The sequence below is a fragment of the Melospiza melodia genome, chromosome 8 (genome assembly GCF_035770615.1).
Source record: "Melospiza melodia melodia isolate bMelMel2 chromosome 8, bMelMel2.pri, whole genome shotgun sequence".
In the NCBI taxonomy this organism is placed as follows: domain Eukaryota; kingdom Metazoa; phylum Chordata; class Aves; order Passeriformes; family Passerellidae; genus Melospiza; species Melospiza melodia.
The window spans coordinates 3,775,001-3,798,778 of record NC_086201.1 but is presented as its reverse complement, the minus strand read 5'-3'; the positions used below and the strand labels follow the sequence as shown (position 1 = coordinate 3,798,778).

Genomic DNA, 23,778 nt, shown 5'->3' with positions numbered 1-23,778 from the left:
GAAAAAGTACCCTTTTAAATCTAATTTGCTATGCACCGCAGTAGGGTAATGGATGCAATGAAAGTTCCTTTATTGAGTTCCCATGTCCAAAAGGTATTTAGGTAGCAAAGGATGTTAAGCAGACCCCCTGTGCTCCTCCTTTAAGTAAAGATAGCAGGAAATAAGGTATATAGGTTTGTGTCCTCCTGATTTTTATTTCCTCAGGAGTACAACTTATGCAAAGGGCACCTTAGGCTACTTGGAGGATCACAAAGGGTGCCCTCGACCCCCTCGCTGTCTGCATGAATAGAAGCATCTAAAGGATGGCTGAAGCCATACAGGGAGTTAAATCCTTCAGGTGGGTCTTTTCAAATTCCAATAGTGAGGAGTTACTGGAGAATTGGTAAGGATTTCACTAGGCCCCAGCAGGTTTGAGATCAAAAGCCCTGGTTAAATAAAAGCCTGTTGGGAAATCTTAAAACCTCTTTGTAATGTAACTTTAAAAAGTTAATACAAAGAGCCCTTAGACTGAAGCCTGTAACAGCATGAACAAAGAGTATATCAAAACTGATTCCATTAAGGGAAGGCAGACAAATAAATTCATTTAATTTAAAGAGAAATCAGATATATTACTCTGCTAAAAACTAAAAAGCATATCAGGAAATAAAAGCCAAACAGATTTTGCAATACACATGCACATAGAGCTGTGAATAATAGTGATAGATATATATAAAATCTATTTATAAATATCTCTCAGAACAGAGAACAGAACATTATATACACACATATATGTTTAAGTATCAATTTATCCAATATGTGCATGTGTGTGTGTGTGTGTATAATTCTAATATATACATATTTTTATCATTTATGAGGCCTCACGCTGGGATCTCAAATCTGCACTTAGATGTATCTATGTAAGTATCCAGAAAAACGCAGCCCAAAGAGCCCCTACATTCAAATTGACACGAGACATTTCTCAACCCAATTAATTAAAAAAGATGGGTGCTCATCAGTCAGCTGGCACGGGATTTTTCTCCATCATCTTGCCAAAGTGTCACAGTGTTAGTTGCGCAGCATGTTGGAAACAGAAAATCTGGGACTGGGATTTCGATATCATTTATTAGCTGACCTCTTTCCGAGCAGCTCTTACACTTTTAACTCACTGAGGGTCCTGCACTGGAGGCAGGAGGGCAGGGGAGGGGAGATGGAGAATCACACGGAACCATTCTCGTTGGGAAAGCCCTGCCACATCATCCTCTCTGAGGGCGAGGCGCTCGGAGATGTCGTGTTGGACACCCGCACTGGGGATCAGGCAGCGTTTCCTCAAAGCAAGCAGTGTGCTGAGCATCCCACGAGCAGGGGAAGGCTGTGTCCCTGGGGACCATGGCTGGGGGTCCCTCACTTCACCCAGGGTGGGGTCCCTTGGGCGCTGGATGCTCTGGACCCGAGGGAGGAAGGGTCCTCTTGTCCCCCAGCTCACTGTCCCCATAGCAAACATTCACTGGGAATTTTGCTCCCTCTGCCCTCCAGGAAAGGAAAGGAGGGGATGAATTTTGCTGGTTGGTGAGGCTTTAAATATTATTATCATAGGGGAGATGTGGCCAGGAAGCACATTTCACTGTTTGAGAAATAATATTTCTCACAACTCTATAGGCTGTGCACTAGAGGAGGGAGATGTATGTGTGATTCAACTGAGAGTGAATGTCTGCAAAAAGTCATGCTCTATGGCATTTTTTTTTTAAATTCCTTTTATAAAAAACTTTCCTTTTATAAAAAATTTTCCTTTTATAAAAATATATAAAAATAATTAAAAAACCTTTATAACTAAATTCTGACATTTTAGTTCAGCAGAGCTCATTTAGGTTGCATGTAGTGAGGGAATGGGACCCACCCTCCTCCTCTAAACCCATGAAACACTGCCCCTACAGCAGAAACAAATAATTCTGTCCCTCTGCACTTTAATAACATTTTTTTCTGGAGATAAGAAATCAGCAACATGTTTCACATATGGTGCCTTTCATCCCAGCGAGCAGCAATGGTTTCACAACCTACACTAGTGGCAATTATTTATTTTATTTTATTTTATTTTATTTTATTTTATTTTATTTTATTTTATTTTATTTTATTTTATTTTATTTTATTTTATTTTATTTTATTTTATTTTATTTTATTTTGTTAAAACCCTTAAAATGCACATCAAATCAAAGCCTCTTAACTGTAGGTATGGTTATCATTTTAGCAATGGCATTCCTGGTGATTTTGGGTGGACTCCACCAAATGCATTCAGGGACCACTATTCATCAGTAGACCATTACTCTGTGCACCAAATCACTGTGGTGGCTGACAAAGAACTGCTCTTTGCATTAGAAGCCACAGAAAAATGGCAAAATGAAGGATTTCAGATGGTGATAATAGCACAAGAAAAACCCAGGTGAAAGAAATTGGTGCTTGGGAACCTCGGTCTCAGTGCTGTGAGTCACATTCTTGCCCTAGCAACAAGTATCTAATAATCACAGGAGATAAATGTCCCTTTTGACCCTTTGTTGGAGAGAAAATCTCTCTGAAAACACCGTATCTAATAATATCAAAGGTTGTGGTGGCTTCTGCATGGCTGGCAATTTTTAGACCAGTAGAGGATGAGGTTTTCTGGTTCAAACAGGAATTAATTGAGGGAAGTCATATGGCTTGTGTTATACACGTGACACCAGATGATCCAAATAGTCCTTTCTTGGCCTTATAATCTACAAATAACCTTGTGGAGGTACTGCTCTCCTGTGGATTAGTGGCAAACCCATGCTCCTCTTGCTTGGATGAGTTTTCTGATCTAAATACCACCCAGACCTGCGTGGCCTACAGGATTTGACTGGATCACGGTCTCAGACGGAGCCACGGCCAATTAATGCCAGACATGAGATAAACCAGGGTAGGACACGCTCCACTTCAGGTGCTCTGTGATCCTGGAGTGTCATTAGCAGCCACATAACAAGACAGCTCTGAAACACAACAATTTTGCTATAAAGACTCTTATAAATATTGTTTTACCCTCACTGTCTTTGCATCATAAGGCCCAGGCTGTCAGACACCGTGGGGCTCTTTGGTTTGAATTAATCACCTTCATCTGCAAGTGCAGGGTATCACTGTGGCCAGTTTATAATCCATAAAAATAATAAAATTCTGTAATGATTTGTGTAACAGGACAACATATTCCTACATGGAAAATCGAGCGTATGGGGTTTTGCCTCTCTTGCTTGGATTAGGAGGCAGAGGAAATACCTGGCTGAGCAGTGCTCAGGAATTATCAGGTGGATGATGTTACAGGAACAAGCTGGGTCTTTATTTATTTGCTTTACATGGGTGACTCCGAGTTTAGGTTGCTGGAGTTATATAATGCTAAGCTTCCTCCTGACCATGCCACAGCCCTGGCTGCTCCCTCTGATCCATCAGTGCAGTTTTGCTGGGAAATCTGTGCCAGGGAAAGCCAGGCTGCACCCCTCAGGCTGCACCCGAGGTGAGCTCTAACTCAGCCACCACCTCAATCAGAAACATCCCTTAAATGCAGCTATCTTCATCCCTGTCCCTATCTCTCACCAGGCCTCGTTTTACCCCCAAGGATAATTTTTGATGTAGAAGGAAACATGCCATTTATTAAGCCAAAACCCTTCCTTTAGCTTCTACAAAAATTTCTTCTGAGGTTTCCCTTTTAGGCACCAGTCTTATTTAGATCTGCAGGCTGAGACAGTAGCAAAAGGTGGGAAAACTTACAGTCATTACATTGATTAATCAGCTGCTGAAATTTGGCTTTCCAGCGTGACACCTCCATTCTCTGAATGTGTGGCCCTACTGCAACGCAATCAATTTGTCTGTGCAGGCTCCAAAACCCCAGAGCCACACCATGCAAAAAAAAAAAGGGCAATCTTCTGCCCTCTTTGACCACAATAAGCAACATTACTGAAATCACCACTCCTGTACAAGTGTAGCATGACCCCATATTTGTAGGCAGCAGAGTATGACTTCATTAAAAACCATGCTCTGTGTTAGGGAGTGGAGAGCAAGGCAAGCCAGCAGCAGAGCAGCATATGTCTGAAACTGATAGGAAAATGGGTGATGCCTTAAACCCCACCTCTACACCGTTATTTACATACATGTCTTTCATCTGACAGAGGCTTCCCCTCCAGCACCTTGAATATATCAGTCCTAAGGAAGAGACTTTAAGTTCAAAGAGTGCCATCCCCAAACCAAAGTAGGGGGTTATCAAGTGAGGTGTGCCAAGCAGTAAGACAAAACATATGCATTTTTAATAGATAGCCTCTCCTCCCCCTGAGGAAGCCAAGAAAAGAGACTCTGTGAAGCTTCAGCTGAAAACAAGTTCAGTGGATTTATACTCAGGCTGCTATTCACAGAAAAACAAAATTTACAACTCTCATATATATATATATATATTTGCTAGATGCTTTCCAAGCATTCTTCAAAGCATGCCAGCCCCACCCTGGGTCCTGTTGACCAGGTGAATTCACCTCCACACAGCATTCAAAAAGAAGAGGATGACAAAAGATCATGAAAATGAAACAAAAAATAAAGAGGCTATGAAAGAGAAACAAAGACCTCAACAGGTCTGTATGGAATTTCAGCAGCACTTTATTTATTAATGCATATGAAGCTACCACTGTATTCCAGCTCCCAAAGACAGATCTGTGAGGAATAGGCCACATGCTGATTGACAGCAGCCATAATTCCATACAATGAGACTGTATTAAATTGTTTGATGTGATATGATACTCATCACTTGTAACTGATCAAACACACTGCTGCATCAAACAGTATTACAATACAATCAGGCTGGATATGGTTCCTGCCAAGGCTGTTCATCACATTGCACACTTCTGCATTAAACATATCTATTAATAGCATTGACAAACTACTCCTATCCAAGTTGGTTTTTTTTTTCCCAAGAATTGCAGGATGGGGAATGTGCACAGAATCCACAGATAATGCTTTACAGTTTGAGGGAGCGCTTCTGCTGGCTGAATGCTTCAACATGAAAGGCTTTCCCAGTTTGGGAATTTTGTAAGGTAACGCCAAGAGTTGGAAAATCCTGCCCCACAAACAAAGACCTGACATTACTGCTTCCCTTTTTCTTTTTTTTTTTTTTTTTTTTTTTTTTGTCTGATTTTTTTTCTTTCTCTCCTATATGCAAACAAATTGAAAGATTGACTCATTTTTGACCAAGATTTTACTTTTACCATTCCAATCCCCAGGAGCGCTGCTATCTTGAAGGGGGGAGCTGTGTTTGCTAACACTGACCCTTCTAGAGGAGGGGGACATAAATAAAAGCAGCAAATTCCTTGTCACCACTGCTCCTGCTGCAGACAGTGAGGGTGACACTCTGCAGCCCACGGGGAACAGGACTGGCTGTGACGGGACAACTGTGGGGGCTCTCTCAGATGCAGATCCTTAAATGAGCCTGGGTCTCTAGAGGGCAGAGGTCAGCTGTCCTCAAATCTGTGTGAACGCTAGATTAAGTTTATTAATCTCCCTGCTTTCACTTAAAAACCAAATTGTAGGATGGTTAAATGTTAATGCCCAGGAGCTTGTGAGACGATCAATGCCCTCAGTTACCTCTGCTAAGGGGGAGCACGAGGTGTTCAGACCCCAAAAGGATGCAAGAAGTTAGTGTGAAGACCAGGAGAACACATTCTCCTTGTGAATTACCACGTGCTTCATGTCTGGTGCAGTTTTGTTTGCAGTCCTGACACAACACATGAACACAAAAGCACCTCAGACACAGAAGCAAGACCCAGGGACTGGTGGTTTCCTACCTGGATGTCCTGGACATTCAGCCTCAACCACAGCTCTTTATGAAGGATTTATACCTGTGCTGGGGCATGATTCCAAATGTTCATCTCCCTGCACCAACCCAGAGTGCCCAGGAACAGCACAAAACCAAGCATGCAGTGAACATGGCACTGAGCAACCTTCAGAGCAGCCTCTCTCAGGGCATCTCATCAAGCTACTCCAGTGTGGAAAAATCAAGTGATAAATGAGCATAAAGGGTCCACAGAATTCCTCGTGGACAGGTATGCACATCACAATTGGACAATCCTCCCCCTTGATTGCTATCTCAGCTTGGAAAAGCCAGGATCACATAGCCATGGAAAATAGGGAGTAATACGCAGGAATGCATGCCTGGCTGCATGGAGCTGGCACCAGGTTTTTTTTCAAGCTGGGATTGTATACATTTTACATTTATGAATATTTTTGCAAACTGCAGTGACAGAAGGTGCCTTTTGTCCTGTTTCTCACTCCTGTAATGTCAGTGTGAGCAGATTAAGCTCATGGCACAGTAGCAAATTATCCCTGCTGATGGAACCAGCTCCAAAAAGATTACTTAAGAGAGGTGTGTAAGGCATTTCCTTTTCCTAATTAAAAATATTAAAGTTTTTCAAGATAATAAACCATCTCAGAAGGTTATGCTAAAAGCTGGGGAATATAGAGGAAAGGGCTGGAAAGCTTTTCCACTCTGATGGACAGTTTTTAGCACTAAGAGCCCAGCGCAGTGTGTAGAGCTAAAGGAACGGTAACTTTCTATCTGGGTGTAGCTAAGTAATTCAAGATGCTGCAAGTTAAGTGTAACAGTAGAAAGGAAGAAGTTCAAAAACAAAGTCCCAGGCATTTCAGAGCAGTGTACAGTATGCTAAATTGTGGTATTACAGAAATTGCTGGGAGTTTGGCCACAAAACCTTTCATACTGCACCAGCGTTCTGCCAGGGCTGCCTTCCAACAAGCCCAGACATTTCTGCCTTTCACCTGTGCTTTTTTCTTTTCCCCCTCCTGTTTGTTAACAGAAATCAAACACTGCACCAGAGAATTACAGCCCTTGTCCTGAATGTACCTCTCCCTTTATTAAATCAGCACGACTGAAAAGTCACCACGCACCAGGCAAAGACAACTGCAAATCTGTGCTTGCCCTCCCCGTACCACCTGAGTGCCGCTATTATTCCTCATCCTTGGGGAAAGGACCCCATGTGTGAGTTTCAGAAACCACCTCAGTAACTCCAAGCATCATTATCAATAGTAGGATGAACTGCAGCTGGGATGCACTGAGAAGGCACGGTAATACTCGCCCTAATCTCTGCATTCATCTCACTGGCCCTCGCTAGGAAGTTTAAGTACATTTACTGGGGATTCTTCAGCCCTTGAAAGGTAGGAAGACATCTATGAGGCTTGACGTACCAGCTAATTAACTTGGGTTTGGAAAAAAAAAATCTTCTTATCTACTTAACTTGGAGACACTCTCTTTGTTTTTAAGCCTGCAGACTACCTTCTCTTTAAAATGCACGTTACGTACCACTCCGTAGTATGGAATGCATTATTTTTAACGAGGACCTATTTTAACTTGGACCTAAAACTACTAACATTTGACAGAGGGTTGTTTTGGTTTTTTTTTCTTTTAAGCTATTTGCAGAATCAGCTGAATGATAGTCTATAGCCTGTGTTTTGCAAGACAGGCTACAAAATCCTCACGCTTTCCTTCTGTCCTTAAAAACACGGGCACACAAACGTATGAAGCGCTTGCAAATGAAGCCCCAGATGCACCCACACCTCCCCTCTCCCCCCAGAATCTATAAAGGGGTTTAAATAAATCTCTCAGGTTTTGCTCCTTGGTCTCTAGAAGTGGGGAATATTGAGGCGGGGAGAAAGTGATTGAATTTGCAGTGGTTGGGGCACGTGAGTGTTCCCTGCAGCTCTTCTGACAGGAACACAGACCTGAGCAACTCCTCTAACATCCCTGCTCAGAATTAAACCACCCTAAAATCTCCTGTGGATGGCACAGAGAGATTTTAAATCCTCACTATATTCCTAACAGATAGAACAGTGGCATGATTGACCAAGCTTTTTTTTTTTTTTTCTTCTTCTTTTTTAAAGTACACATATGATGATGCATCATAGTTATAAACAGATGGTATTTGGCCTCCTTCCTATTCTCAACATTTGGAATTCCTAAACTATGTGAATTAAACAATAATATTTTATAAACATACAAGGGATTTTGCTCACTGCTTTGTTAACATAGAAATTATACAATGCTGACATTTATTTAAATTTTAAAAAGTAAACAAGAGTGTGTATTGAATTAAAGCAAACTAAAATCAACAGAGAGAAATATGTTCTGCGCGCACATTACCTACAACGGCACGGGCCTTTTTCGGGGACACATAATGGGATGAAGCACAAATTGTAGCTTAGACAGTCTGATCCTTTGTGCTCGAAAGGCTCATTTAACACCTCGCTGTAAACAACGGATATTTATACCATAATTGGCCAGTTGACCATCAGTTGTTCATTTACTCTGTAACCTGCTATTATGGAGTTAAAAGAAGTTCCTTTCTGTTGGCTTTTCTAGGAGTGAAAGTGTGTTTGCAATTTTAGTACCAACTGGATTCAGTCTAACACTTGTACTTAGTATGAGAAACATTTTCATAATACCAAAATTTGGGGGAATAAGAGTATTCCTGCCAGGAAGGGAAGAAGAAAGTATTGGTTCTTAAAAGAAGAATTCTGTTTGCTTGGTTTCCTTTTTCCTTTCCATTTTAACCCCTTTTTAGGCTCCTCTCGAGCTGTGCAAAATTGAGAAGCACTTAGGTTTTAATCACTATTCCCAGGTCTGCAAAGAGGTTCTGTGATGAATAAATAATGAATCCGAGATTTTAATCAGTGTTATGATTTTTGAAAAGGCTAATTATCATTGTTTACAGACATGCCTTCCCAACGCATTTCCTTGTTTTGCCTTCAAAGCTCCAAGGGTTAAGCCCCTCGCACGCATCCCTCCCATCCCTCCCCAGCGCCGCGCTCCTTGCCCGGGATTTCTTTTCGGGGGCTCGGGGGTATTTTTTTCTGTTCGCTTGGTGTTTTTTGGGGTGGTGTTTTTACTGGAGAGCCGCGGACGGGCGGCCGGAGGCGCGCAGGGCTGGGGGAAGGCTGCGCATCACGGGCGGCCGCTCCGCACCCGCGGAAAGCCGCGGCGGGCAGGGGAGGGGGGGAGCCTTTCTCTGCGCTGTCTCCGTATGGCAATGCTACAGAAGAAGCGGATTTTCAGAGGAATATTTTTATTATCGATAATGTCGGTGATACAAGCGGCGGGCGGCGCGTCCGTGCCCCGCTTCCCGGGGAATCCGCGCTCCGCTCCGCCGGGATGCGCCGGGATGCGCGGAGGGCACCGCGGGGCTGCCCCGACAGCGATCGCCCCCGGCTCAAACCCCTCGCGTTATTGTAATTCTCATTATTATTATTATTATTATTATTATTATTGTTATTCATGATTTTTACCGCCACTGGCCTCGTTTAACCTGGCTCGCCCGCACCTCCATCCTCTCGGCCATTCGCCGGGATGGGGAAAACCTTTTCCGCGGGTGGGATATTCGGTGCCAGGGTCCCGATTGCCCCCATTCCCTCCCCTGTTTCCTGGCGATCGCCCCCGCTCGCTGCTGCCGCCGCTGCTTCCGCGGGTGCGGGAACAACTTCCAACGCCGAGAGCGTCAGCTTCCAGCAACAGCTGCGAACCGCCGCTCAGAACCCAGAGAAATATCACAAGATTAGGCAGCGATGCTATTTATTGCCCTGTAATTAAAGTTCTATCAGTGTTTCTATTATAAAACCTTATTTACAAGGGTTGGTAACTCAAAGGCAAAATTTTCCTGCAAAATTTTCCTGCAAGATTTTCCTTTCCTCACTAAGAAATATTTTGGTTAAATAAGGTGAAGGTAAAATCCTGAAGGACTTTCATTAAGGTGCTCATTTATATCTGCAAATACACTGCCAAGTCCTCCAAATCAAGGATATGTAAGAGGAATTTATTTTATTTTTTTTTTCAAAAATCAAGGATTCACAGAAAGGTTTTAATATAATTCTCTGGGAAATTATTCCCATGAAAACAATTTGTTTGAAAGAAAATGCCCTCTGGTCTTTTCCACACAAACTAGTCTTGGGCTAGTACATGAGAATCCAACTTAAAAGTGCCTATAAGCAGAAAGGAGGTTGGTTAATTATTTTCAACTGTCCTTTCTGGAATAAAAAACAGAGTAAACAGCTTGAACAGGGAAAGGTGAATTTAATTTTCAAGGCCCTTTAACTTTTAATAATCTGAGGAACAAGATGGGAGGTACATTCTACCCTCCCAGTTATCCTGATATAAATTCATTCAAGATTTATATTGGTGTAATAGAGAAGCAGAATTCGCTCCGTGATTTCTAATGAACTGCTGGCTCGGTCTTTAAAAACGCAATTAGAAAAATCTAACCACCTAATTCAGAACAGCTTTGAGCTGAGGTCTCAGTGCTGCAAACAGGGGTGGAAGCTGGTCGGTGCCACAGCTCCTTGCTGTGCCTGCAGCACCAGAGCGGGGCTAGGAATGCTGGAAACGCTTTGCTACAGAATTCCCTAACTGTTTTAGGATTTTCCTCTCTATTATAAGGGAAAAGACAATTCTCGTGTGGAATAAACCTGTGTTCCCTGTGATCTCAAACGCTAGGACAAAAGGATTGCAGGATTAGGTGCCTGGCCTGTTGCTGGTGCAGGAGGAGCTGTCTGGTCAGGGTGAGGCTGGCACAGAGTCGGGGAAACCCAGCTCTGACTCTGCACTGAAACCTGTCTCAAAGCCCTGGCGCCGCTGTGTCAGTGCAGGTGAAACATCAATAAAAATGAAAGTAAGTCAAGGTTCAATTCTCTTGCCCTACTCACAGGATTAGGTGTCTGCACTCACCACTTACTCATGCGTGTAGGAACAACAGGACCGAGATCCCAGTTTGTCCCCTGACCTTCTGAAGCGAGGGACTGAAATGAAGCAGCACGGGGTGACACTCTCGTTTCCCCTGCTGAAACTGAGAGGCAAAACTCCGCAGATTGTTTCAGTCTGCAGTGCTGAAGGGACACTCTCTGGGGAAACATCACCTCTGACTACCTGGAAACCCTGCAAGCATCACCTCTGGCTACCTGGCAGCCCTAGATCACTCTCCTGACTGCGGACCTCAAACAGGCCAGGGTGGCCCCTGACACATCCTGTGATGTGGTAAGGACACAGAATCAGAATGGTTTGGGTTAGAAGAGATCTTTAAGCCCATCTTTAAGCCCATCTAGTTCCAATTCCTCACCATAAGAAGAGACAACTTCCACCAGACCAAGCTGCTCCAAGCCCTGTCCGATTCAGCCTTGAACACTTCCAAGGATCCTTGCTCCAGAGCAGCTGCACATCTTTGCTAAGAATGTAAAGAAACATCAGGAGATTACACAGCATTGCTATTTATTACCCTGCAATTAAACTCCTCACAGAGTTTCTATTATAAAACGTTACTTGCAAGGGTTCATAAGAAGGGAAAAAATTTCCACCAAGACGAAGCCTTGCTCAGCAGACAGAGCTGGGCATGGTTGAAGAGCCACTGTCAGTAAGGGCAGAGCTGCACCTCACCAAGGAGCTGGGTGAGACCTCCTCTGCTGGTGGGGCTGATGAGGGTGTGCCCTGAGGACAGCAGGAGCCTTTGAGTGCAAACCACACAGCTTTGATGTTCTGAGTCTGCTCACCACAAGCCCAAGTGCAGCATTACAGCATCTCCTCTTTCCCTTTTATTGGTTTGGAGAGTGACTCACTGTGATACTTGAGGCAGTTTGCTACAACTGCACCATGCCTCAGTTTCCCCAGCAGCCAAGCCAAAAAATATTCCAATTGGATGGTGCAAGGTGTGATGACATTGGTGAACATCTACGACACACTCTGGTAGGAGTGCAAGGCATCCTTAGGTCTTCCAAGGATTAACACCAAACCTACACTCTTGGGAAGACCATGTCCACCCAACCACAAGCCATGCCTAAAGCCAAGCTGGGCTTTGGCTGAGCAGAAAGGAGGAGGAACCCGCATACAGAGAGATGATAACTGCAAAATTACAATTCTGCAGTGCTAGCAGAACAACCAAACACTCTCCACTGGGTCTGCCTGGGTTGCTTCTGATTGTTTTACGGGGTAATTTGAACAAGAAGTAACACATGCTCTCTCTTACTCTGAAAAATGACATTTCAGCTTCCTGATGGTGCCAAAAGTCACAAAGACACTCGTGGGGAGGGGGACCAGCCTGTACCTTTCACCCCTTTCAGGGAGAGGGGCTGCCCTGCCTGATCCAAGGGAAGCTGAGACCACAGCTGTCTGCAAAGACAAGCCTTACCAGCCTTCACATCATGACACCTTACCCAGAGTCCTCTTCCTGCTTCTTCCCAGAGCAGAGATGAAAATCTTGGAATTGCCATAAGGTTTTATTATCGCTTGCAAACCAAATTCTACTTCATCAGATAAAGACACAATTGCATTCATTGACTCTGACACAAGGATATGCACGGTGATAAACATACAGATAGATGTACACACTTATACATGAATGAGATATGCTAATTAAAAATTGCAGTGGGCACTTTATTAAAAATTTATTGTACAATCTACATCTTCAAAACATTTTACATCAACAAATATTGCGGCTTGACTGCTGGAATCATAAGTGATTTATCTTTAAAAGACTGTATTTGCAACTGGATGCAAAGATTCTTGATGAACTACCATTACATTTAAACTACTGGTTTTTATTGGAAGTATTTTGATTGTTATCTGTTTGTTCTCCATCCTTGAGAGAAATAAAACAAGTGTCTCAGCTTTCATTTTATCGGATAGATGGCACCACGTAGCATATTTCCCATGCTAGTTTGAATTACAGCTGTTTATCTTTCAGCTTTCTTTAAGATTAATTAAATGCAAATGTAACTCCACGAATCATGGGATTACCTGCCAGACCCCTTATTAATACCTTCACTTAAAAACCCCTTTGCCAGAGAGTCATTAATTTGCAATAAAAAAAAAAAAAAAAGAAGAGGAAAAAAAGAGAGAGAAGTGCTCAAGCAGCCCTTTGCCTCCCAACAACCCGGAGATGGCTGCCCAATTAGCCCGGCAGCATTCGAATCCTCCTTTCAGGCCCTGTGGCCCTTTGAGGACACAATAAGGCTCCAATGATAACCTGGCAACCTAGGTAGAAACTCAGCCAAGTGTGAGCGTTTGAAGCTGCAGCTTGGCTGCCATCGTGTCGGCGAAAAGAAAGAATTCAGGCACCATGTCATCCAGTACAAAGGATAAAAACAGATTCAACCGGAAATTCAATGTGGCACCACATATGGGATACATGAGTGCGGTTACACAACAGGCCACATATTTTTTTTGAACAGTCTCCTGCATGTGATGCCGAGGACATGTGTAACCATCATAACGTCTCTAAGAATCTGTATTTAATTTGAGCTGGGGTGGTGGCAGGGATTGGAGATCTGAAGCCGCCACAGGTTTGTGGCAGATGGCTCTGTGTCAGCTATGACAAGCAGCCAGGCTCGGCTTCCTCTGCAGATTTTCTTTTCTCTCTGATCAGGTAAATATGGGCACACTCTGGAAACTTCCACAATTCTGCCTGAGGCTGCAAGTTTGTGACTTAGCCCCATCTGTCACAAATCTTCCCTCGGTTCTGCTGCGAGCAGAGACCTGAATTTACTGCCGAGCGCTGCCCAAGAAAACCCGGCCGTCTCGCCCTGCGAGGAAGCACAAGAGAGAAGCACACGGAGCCCTGTTAGAGCCTGGGACACAAAATGCAGCAAGGATTTCAGGAGGGCTGCAAGCCACTTGGTCAAAGAACACTTATGTGGTGTTATTTAAAAACAGGGTAAATTCAGGGGTTTTTATTTAAAGACAGGTAAGATGGTCATGAGGCCCAGGTTATTTGCTCCCTCTGCTTTTCTGGTGGTCTATGGACACATCAAGGACTGAACACCCTCAGGGACTAATGTGCCCCTCACCCTCAGACCTGGCAGAACCACGAGCCAGGAGGAGCAGGGCCTGGCTCTGCTAGACCATCATTACTCTGGGCTTTACTTGGGAATAATCTTTTTTTTTTTTTTTTTTTTTTTTTTTGAGGAGTATAACCATCTTTGCATAACCATGCAAAGACCTGGAAATTCATTTTTTCAAGGAATAAAATTCCATCACTGCCTTGCCATCAACAGTTCCTAAATATGTGGGGATCCAAAGAAGCAAAGTTTTCACATAAAGCAGCATCTTCTAAAGAACAAACAGCATAATGTCAGTAGCAGAACAGTATTTTTCATTAAATAATCAACTTGGCTCTAGTGTCCTAAGATCAGAACTGAAGCACTTAATATCTACTCTGCCATCATTAGACTTCATAGCTAACCTTTAGAATTTAATAAGGAGTCTTCATCCATTCAGATGGCTCTTTCAGGACAGCTCCAGTTCAAGCACACAGTATTGATTTTAGTGTAGATTTTTTGCACTTTTTAAAAAATTTCCCTAACAAAATTAAGATTTACAGATTCATTTTCCATAATCTGAGATTCGGCAGGCAAGACTGGAATGATTTACAGAGACAATTTGTATTGGGTCAGATCTACTCTGTGATCCAGCTCCTTCACTCTGCAAGTGAGCAAGGAGGAAGAATCAAGGTGGAAAAATAGTTTGCAGCAATTATTTTTGGAGTTCAGCTTCCAAACTCCAAGCACTTTTGGAGACCAGCATCAAAACTCACCATTGCTTTACATGAATTGGGTGCACTGTGAGGCCCAAGCTATTTAACACACCTCAGCAGAGTAACAGTATTTCTCTGACCAAACTGGTCTGTTCTGCAGTTTCTTATATTTGCCTTCAAAAACTCACCTCATTCTTGCTGTCTTTAAACAAAAAACATCAAATTTTCAATGCAAATCTATGCAGTACCTTGCATAGGATGGCTCAGAACACACTGAGTGACTGTAGCAGTGGGAAAACAGTTTCCTGCTTTTTTCCCCAAGGTAATTTGAATAAACTGTACTGGAAAGAAAAAAAAAAGTTTTCATGCTTTTTGCAACTTTTCCTCCTATTTCCTTTGACCCATTTCTCCATCTACTGTTTTGAAGTGGCTGTGGCTTATCTGCCAGTTTTCATTTGCTCTCTAAAACTCCCCTGGAAGCTCTCTAATACTGTCAGGATGAAAAGTTCCAAGTCCTGGTGTTTATGGTGAAAATTGCCCCCATAACTGCTTGAGTCCTACTCTGCAAGTGCAGCCAACTGCTGTGAGCGACAGACCAATATTTGGGGACATGGTGATCATGGAAATGTTGGATCAATGGTTGGACACAATAATCTTAAAGGTCTTTCCCAACCTAAATATTTCCATGATTCTGTGATTTTCAGAGAGCTGGAATCTCCTGGATTTTTACCTCAAAGAGCCAGGAGCAAGACAAGCCCAGAGAGATCAGGTGCAGGCCACCTACACACACATATATCTGCACATATATCCATTTATCTACAGCTGGATCCCAAAATTAGGCAACTCCAACACCTTTCCTTCCATCTCACTTCTTCCACAGTGAAGATCCATGTTAGCCAGGCTGGCCTCCCTCTACCACGGTTACTTGAACATCTAAGTTTCACCCAAAATGCTTAAATTGTGTCCCACAGCCCAGCACCTTCCCACCTGTGCAAACTCCTAAGCCAGACAGGGGCTTCACTGTATCAGCCACACACAGGGAATGGAAAGTGTGAAGACTTGAGTCTAACCTGGATGTGATCCTGAGCAACTTAATCCAAATTTGAAGTCAGATCCTACTTTGAAACTGGCCCTGCTTTGAGCAGAGGTTGGGCTTGTGACCTCCAGAGGCACCTTCCTTGACTAGTCTGTGATTCTGTGCTCCAAATATGTAATGAAGTTTTATTTCACATAAAAAAATCCTTATGCTTTACATATTTTCCTTAGGATCTTTACATATTTTCCTTAGGATCACACGCCTAAGCACTGGAACAGAGATGGGAGAGCATGGACAGAGAGCTCTGCAATCCAGAGTTCCTGTAAGCTTCCCCCACAGACTCTGAGGAGCAGATCTAACCCACCTCTGAAACCATTTTAAATCACGTTCACGGGAAACCGAGCAGCTCAAGAGACAAATCCAAATTTCTCATTTGTGTTTCTAACCTCCTTCTGACCTGCACCTAATGCTAGCCAGGTAAAAGCAGAAATTCAATTCCTTCTTTTTTAACTCTACAAACGTGCTCTGCTAGTGAACAGAAAGCCAGAAGGATGGATGGAAATACTTGCACTATTTGCATACCCTATAAAGCTCTGAATTAACTTTATCAGCCCGGGACAAAAGATCTGGAGAACACTGTAAGCAAACATCTGCTCAATATACATTCACCATTAAAAAGTAAACAGTAGGATTGGCTCCATAAGGAACAGGTTGGGAATTATCAGAGTACTACACATCACATAAACTGATGGCATGGCCCAGAATTCTCTAAAGCAATGATCACACCAGGGACAAAAACAGCTCTCAAGCATCAGAACGATGCTTGAATGATGAGAGATTAGAATATAAACATGGAATAACATTCACAAGGAGAGACTGAAAGGACTGGGATACTATAAATGTTTGACAAATGTTTATAAAATAATGGATGGCACAATAAAGATGGATGGGAAGCTCCTGCTCAACTCCAGAACAAGAAGACACTCAACACAACTGAAGGTGGGGAAAACCTGAGCTAATTAAGGAAATTATTTAAACATCATCATAAACAAATCGTAGAATCATGGAATGGTTTGGGTTGGAAAGGCCCTTAAAGACCACCTCGTTCCAAGCCCCTGCCATGGGCATGGACACCTTCCACCAGACCAGGCTGCTTATGGAAAAATGAATTTCCAGTGGAGTTTTGCTGGGGATTGGGTAAAGATAAAGGCAGAGGCACCATCCTTGGCTCTCACATGGCCTGTACAGGAACTGTGAGCAACAGGCTGAGTAACTGATGGGACATCTGGCATCAGGCTCCCCTGCATGCTCACGAGCCCAATGCCCTGCATATTGCACTGAGAGTGCCTCCTGCTGCTTCCCTAGCTTTGCCTAAACATGAAAGTTGGACCAGGAGCAGCTTTCCCCTTCTACACATTTCCCTGAAATACTCAAGATACTGCTTTATCTGAAATCAGAGAAAAAATAAAAGGAAAGAAAAAGAAAGAAAAAAAAGTTTTGTTAGAACTGCCCTATAGAGCCAAATCCTGAGACTGGAAACAATTCAGATGTCTATGGTCTAACTGGGACCTTAATTTGATTTTACAGCAGTTTAATCCCTTTGAATTCAGCAGACTTCCTTCTACAGTGGTGTCAGAAAGAAAAAAAATCACGCCATGTGTCTTTTCATAGGCAGGTGAGCTTCTGTAGTGTGATGGAAATGAGAAGATGAATGTCAGAAAGTGGGCCAAATTCTTTTCTCCATTAAACAAGCATGAGTGAGAGTAGGATTTTTCTGTAGGAACTGAAGCTGACAGCATGTCAACCAGCACTCATTCAGCTGGGAGGGCTGGGAGAGATTATTTAAAGTTGTCAGCTCCTTCCATGCCTGGCTTTTGGCAACTCTTCTTGTCCCTTTCCACTGTATACTCTTTATACATGCTGTTTTAAATTAAGAAACTCAAGTGAGGAAACTAAAAGGTAAACTTTAAGAAAATAATGCAGAAACAAATGTTTTGCCCTATTTTATTTTATTCATTTTAACTTTAAATCTACTAGATAGGGCACTAACAGGTCCTGTGGTGTGCCCTGACTAATGCCCTGTTGTTGTCACTTGCTTCATTCCTCTGCTTACCTTGGCAACCAAAACCACCCAGAACTAGAGTTTGATTCCATGAAACTGGAACAGAACAAATAATTGATAACAAATGAGATTTGCTTCCCTCTCATCTCAGTCTTCTGCTAATAACTGGCAGAAGGCAAGGCTGAAATGCAGATGAGCCAGCCCTGAGTGCTGTGTGAATACTCAGGGTGAGCAATACATCATCTGGAAAGGTTTTCATAGGTGCTTACATTATGGACATTTTTAAAAGTCTGCCAGCAGGAATCTGCTCTGTGGAGTTAAGCTACTACAGTTTAATGCCTTGGTCTGTGCATTTTCACAGGGATGTTCCCTATGTCCAGCCCCTAAGCCCACTGCCCTGCTGCCATTTATCTCCTTTCTGCCACTAATTTTGTTAGCACAAGCATTGAGGACATCTGAAGGAATAAACTGCCTGTTTAATTAGCCACTGTCTAATTATTATAGATATCCTGAGTTATGAAATCCCAACAATATGTAAAAGGATAAGCCAAGGTGATTACTTCCCAACTTGTGGAGCAGAATCCCCAAATAGCAGAGAAAAGCACTGTTTGCTTTTTAAGCATTTCTAGTTGGAAAATGCCACAGATACTTGATAAACTCAATGCAGAAAGTATGGCAGGATGGTTTCTGAAAGACAAGGAGCTGGTTAACACTGACTCTTGTGCTGGGATTTCTTTTCTTGCCCATTAATGCAGAGATAGTATTATAGTTATCTGGAAAAAAGTGAAAATACTGTCCAAGTGCTGAGCAGCCTTCAGGATTTCACTCAGTTCAGCTTCCTTAGAAAGCAGCATCACTCCAGCTGCAATGACCTTAACAGCACAGCTCTGAGCCAGCATTTCCCAGGAGCTTTTGTGGATGGTCCACAGTGAAGGAAGACTAGGTCTACGTGGGTGTAGGCACAAAAGGACAACTCTAACAGCATTCTCTGGGCTGATCCAAAGCTTGTTAAAGACAACAGGGATATTTCCTCTGGTGCTCACAGGTGCTGGATTAGGCTCTGCTTTCCTCATTTTAAAACAATCCCTCACTCAGCTCCATTGCTACCTGTTGAAGAGGTTAAGCTCTGACACTCAGAAGATCTGCAAACCCCATGCATGAGAGGCAGGATAAACTCCTTCAGCTTCTGCCTACTAATCATCCCAAGGAATTCTTAAAAAAATATAAAAACAACTTCAAGCAAATCAGCATTTTGCCTACAGGGCTTGTGCACACATTTTCAACCTGTACTATTTTATATCAGTATTTTTTGCATTCCTTGGCTCTGTGTTCACGAGCTGGGATCCATGTGGGAGAAGATCCATGTGAATGCAACCATTAACTGAGCTTGAAGCATTGGGAAATGCCAAGGTAAACATTTAAGGACTGCTTTCCCTTTGAAGCCCCCATGCCTAACTCTACGATACTATTGACTCAAGAAGTAACGCTGAACACTGGAAGTGTTCAGTCAGCATTTTAAACTATTATGAGCTACCTTCTGAACCATTGCCAAGTTAATAGACAATGAAAGATAATGAGCTTGAAATTGGGTGTTAAATTGCATTTTTGGTTCTCTCTCCTTTTTTTTTTTTTTTTTTTTTTTTTTCCTTGAGGTTTAACTGTTTCCTGCAGAAACAACATCATCTTTGATGTATCATTATGTAAATGCCTATTTTTAGGTCACAAAAAAAGTCAAGGCGTGGGCTAAGCCCTCGCTGCTCTTGCTATGTGTGTGCAGGAAGGGGGAGAGAGGCAGACGAGACACAGCAAGACCCAACAATTTCTGGTCCCCAGAGGGAGGGAGGGAGGTGGAGGCATGAGGTTGGGTCTGTTGGCAGCAGGAGACTCCAAATTAAGGAGGAGATTACTCGGCCTGCTCATTAACAGTGAGGCTGGACGGAGGAAGGAGCGCTCCGAGAACCGCGTTCGTGTCGCACGGGTTAACACGAGGAGTATTTCCATGCACCCCCAAGCCTTTAAGGACTTTCAGCTGGGTTCAGGGGTTTTCACGAGCTGAAACACCTCTGTGGTGCAGGGGTGATGTGTATCCAACCTCCAAGCTGCCCACGGCAGAGCCAGGACAGTGAAAGTCAAAAACCGCTGTAAATGTGCGAAGCAGCGTGCAAAAAGCTGCAGTTATTCTTCTGAAAGCAGCATCGTGTACTAACAGCTCTTCACTGGAATAATGTAAAATTTAGTGCTTCATCTACATTCAAATTAAAAAAAAAAAAAAGAAAAGCACGACTCCCATCAGTGTAAATACACCATTTAAAACCATGAAAGTCGGCCTAGCATTGAACACTTGAGCAAAACCTGAATGGAGAGTTTGCCACTGAACCTGGACTTTCTCTGCAGAAATAACTGCAAAAAAGGGGACATGATAAATACCAGTAAATTATGCTGCCAATAAACTTTAATGCTCCACACACCTTATAAAGCAAAGAATTAAAATAATTGTGATTATGAAAATCACTCAAATCATTCCAGAAGCCAAAGAAATCTTACCTGATACCTGTCAGCTGCATTTTTCGAAGATTAAATTAGGATAGGAAGGTAGGCTTATCCTCATTAGTATAATTGTAGGATCTTTCTTTTATTTTCCTTTTAAACTAATGAGTTTCATTAATCCAGGTTCATTTTTATAAGCCTCTTGGGTCCAAATGTAAAGGACAGTCATTTTAGAAAACAGTAAATTAAAAAAAACATGTAGCATGCATTAAGTGCACGTATTTCATAAGACCTAGGTTAATACAACTGGCATCTAGTTTAATTAATCCTTGTTAGTGTAACGACTAATATCCCTCTCTAGCATGTTTCCTTTAAACATTAGTATGTTAATTAAATGTTGTTTTTTTTAAGGGGTTTTTTTTCCCCTTTGTACTTCAATATGGCATTATATCATCTAAAACTATTCCAAACAACTACCTTATAGAGATGTCTCCTTACAATATCTGGTCTCTTGCAGAAATTCTGAAGCCTTTTAAAAAGCTGTTCAGGTGTAGAATACAGATATTCAGCTGCAGGAAAAACAGATACATTTTTAATGAAACAAAAACCTCAAAGCACACACTCGATATTAGTCACTTTACTAATTAAAAATGCATATTGCTCTGTGCCGCCTCGTGTTTTACATTATTTAAGCATGATTTTATAAGGTTACCTCAGCTCACAAGGATGTTTAATGCTAAATAAGACTGTGTAGTTGTGCTGTTTAGACATCTCCTTTGGGTGATTAAAATACATTATTCTAATGTAACACAATGCATATGTGATACATTTAGTGATGAGATTTTTCGAAGAACTGGTACTACATTAGTGTGTATCCTGTACTGCAGTTGCATACTATTAAGTATTAAATTGTTTAAATAATTTGGTGTGATTTTCAGGCCTGGTTTTTTTTTTTTCCCTCTTCTCTGTATCAAAAAAAAAATCTGCAAACCATTGCAGCATCAGTGACCTTCTAACAAAAATCTATCATTACGGTATGTGTATGCTAACAATGAAGAATGCTATTTCAAAACTTGCTTTTTTGTTATCTTAAAAGAACAGATGGCAAATATAAACTTCGTCTAATGTATTAAAACACATAAAATTTGCCTTAACACTAACATGTTGGCTTGCCAAATAAACAATTGCTTTCACTCAAGTTTATTCCCAAACTTTGGGTTTTAGCAGGAATCACGTTATTACGTTTCAGCAGAAGGAATAGGCAACAAAGCAGCTACCTGGGAATATCTCTGGGTACACCAAGGCTTTGGGACACAGCGGGTAACAGCCACAATACACAGCCTCGATCCTGAGAATTAGAAATCACAAATACACAAAAATAGACATTAGTCAGCCAAAAAAATTATTTCCGTGCAAGAGCCTTGAGGTTGCCTGCATGCAGCAAGAGGGAAACATTTTTTTTTTTTCCTTCAGCAGCATAATCCTTCTAAATGCCAAAGTTGCTCTTTTTAAAGAAAATTTTATTGATCATATGAATTACATAGAACAGAACAGCGAGCATATGTTTTGTTCGCTGAATAAATCAAAGCGCAGCTCTGCATTTTTTTGTTTTTTAAATACTGTTTAACACATTTTATAATCAGCAGACAGACACATGTAACAACATGGTGAAGTATGGACGGCTTTGCTTAATAATGCTGCTGGAAAACAAGGGGCACGTTGGCTGCACCAGGGTGTGTTGCAGACACGCACACCACCCTCACCTGGCACAGCAGATATTCCCCTCAGACTTCCAGACTCCAAAGGTTACAGCTAAATATAACCCAGGAACAACTTGCAGCGTGCTCCAGGCTGGGATATTTCAGCTTATTCACATGCTTTGGATAATTTCCTTTATTTTTCGGGACATAAATTGTTGTATTTTTTAATAACCGCTGATGGAATCCCTTTGCCAAAGCGCGCGAAGCTTTGTACTTGCTTTTTGCTCCCAAGGAACATTTCACGTATCTCCCAAACATCAAACCCAAATATTTTGGAATTGGCGCAAAGTTTTCCAGTAGCAGAGCTGTCCCCCTTGGAGTTCAGGTTTTGACAGCTGAATGGGTTAAAGGCATCCAGGTTGCAGTTTATTTGTTTCACATAATGACCACTGATCTGACACAACGTCCCTCCAAAGATACAACCGTAATTTCTGTTGGCCAGAAATTACACAGTGAAATTCAAAACACTTCTTAAAATATGTTTATTTTATGAGAGGCTTTGAATTTCCTCCAACATGTTGACCATACGAGGGCTTTATTTTTAACTTCAGTTTCCCTCATTCCCCAGAATAAAAAAAAAAATCTGAAATCTTGTCAACGTTCACCTTTTCTATTTTCAGTGACAACCCAGAGGCTTTTGCTACCTCCATGCGAATATCAGGTTTGGTACTTCATTACAGGTACCCTGAAAGGACTCTGTTTCCTTTAGATCTACTCAATTTTAAACAGGAAAAAAAAAATAAAGAATAACATATTCAGCTTTCATGCTAGAAAACTATGCATATCCACAAACCCCAAAGACACATTTCTCTGCAAATGCTTTTGCAAAGAAATGACTGCTGTTTTTTTTTTCATAAACTTTTAAAATTTGTAATTTATGTTTTTTTTTTAAATAACATATGCACTTCAGATTGCATTTTAAACATTAACAACAATTTCAAAGTGTACATCGTCTAGCACTATATTTTTTACGAAAGGGAAATGTTTCTGATGTGTGATTTAATTGATGATTTGAGTTCTTAAATATTGTGTCATATGTCAAAGCAAATAGATTTTTAAAGTTTTCTTTAATCTAGGAGGAAAAAAAAAAAGAGTGAAACTGTGGACATTTCAGTAATAGCTCAGATCACTAAGTTATGTTAAAATATTTGCTTTTTAATCATATCGTCTGCATGGGAAAAAAAAAAAAAAAGAACAGCTCCCTAAAACAAAACTGCAGGCCAAGATGGGATCTGAGTCATCGTTTGAGTATGAAATTTCCCCTTTCAAAAAACCTCTACCAGGATCATGAATTAGTAAAATCAGAATTTAATGCCTCCGTGGTTTGCTGGATGAAAGTTAAAAATTTGGAATTCTTTCATTTGCAAATGATCTCATTTGCATAGTCCTTTCTGCACCAAAGTTTGGGTGTATTTTTCTGACCAGTCCCTACTACAAGTAGTAAGCTTTACTACAAACCTTACATCTTCCATTTGTCAAGATCTAAAGATCAAATCAAACTGGGCAGAGCTCACACTGACACAGACTTTGGTGTGAGGATGCTCAAGGAATCCTTTAATTTCCATGCATTTCTGTCCTCTCCCAGAAAAGTATCATATCATAACAATAATACAATTACTCTTCATTTCAATCCTTAAGCACTGCTAGTTAAATAATAAATAAGAGTTACGATTGATCTATTGTTAAAATGGCTAGTAAATGGTCTTTTTATTCCAATTAACAAATCATCTGCTAAATCTATGAATCTTAATATTCAGGTCTATTCACTTCAATTCATACAATTTATCTGCAAATAGTTGTTGGGCTTTTGATTCTAAATATAATTAGCTGATAATTTTGCTTGGCTGAATTACTTTTCTGGAGGGCCTGCTAAGGCTCTCAGTCGCATTATCTAGCAATAAT

At 41.7% G+C, this 23,778-nt stretch overlaps 1 protein-coding gene across 15 annotated transcripts in view; it reads right to left on the bottom strand.

Moving 5' to 3' along the window:
- Positions 1-2,172: 2,172 nt before the first annotated feature.
- The window catches only part of GTDC1 (glycosyltransferase like domain containing 1), a 180,236-nt gene continuing 158,630 nt past the window's right edge, over positions 2,173-23,778 (bottom strand). For 5 of the 15 annotated variants that reach the window (XM_063161560.1, XM_063161559.1, XM_063161558.1 and 2 more), the window contains 3 exons: positions 21,394-21,464; positions 20,594-20,685; positions 9,012-11,231 (listed from right to left, as the gene is read on the bottom strand). In XM_063161560.1, the coding sequence (XP_063017630.1) occupies positions 11,109-11,231; positions 20,594-20,685; positions 21,394-21,464 (286 nt within the window). In that variant the 3' untranslated portion in view covers positions 9,012-11,108. The other 10 variants (XM_063161563.1, XM_063161568.1, XM_063161561.1 and 7 more) reach the window with 9 other exon arrangements.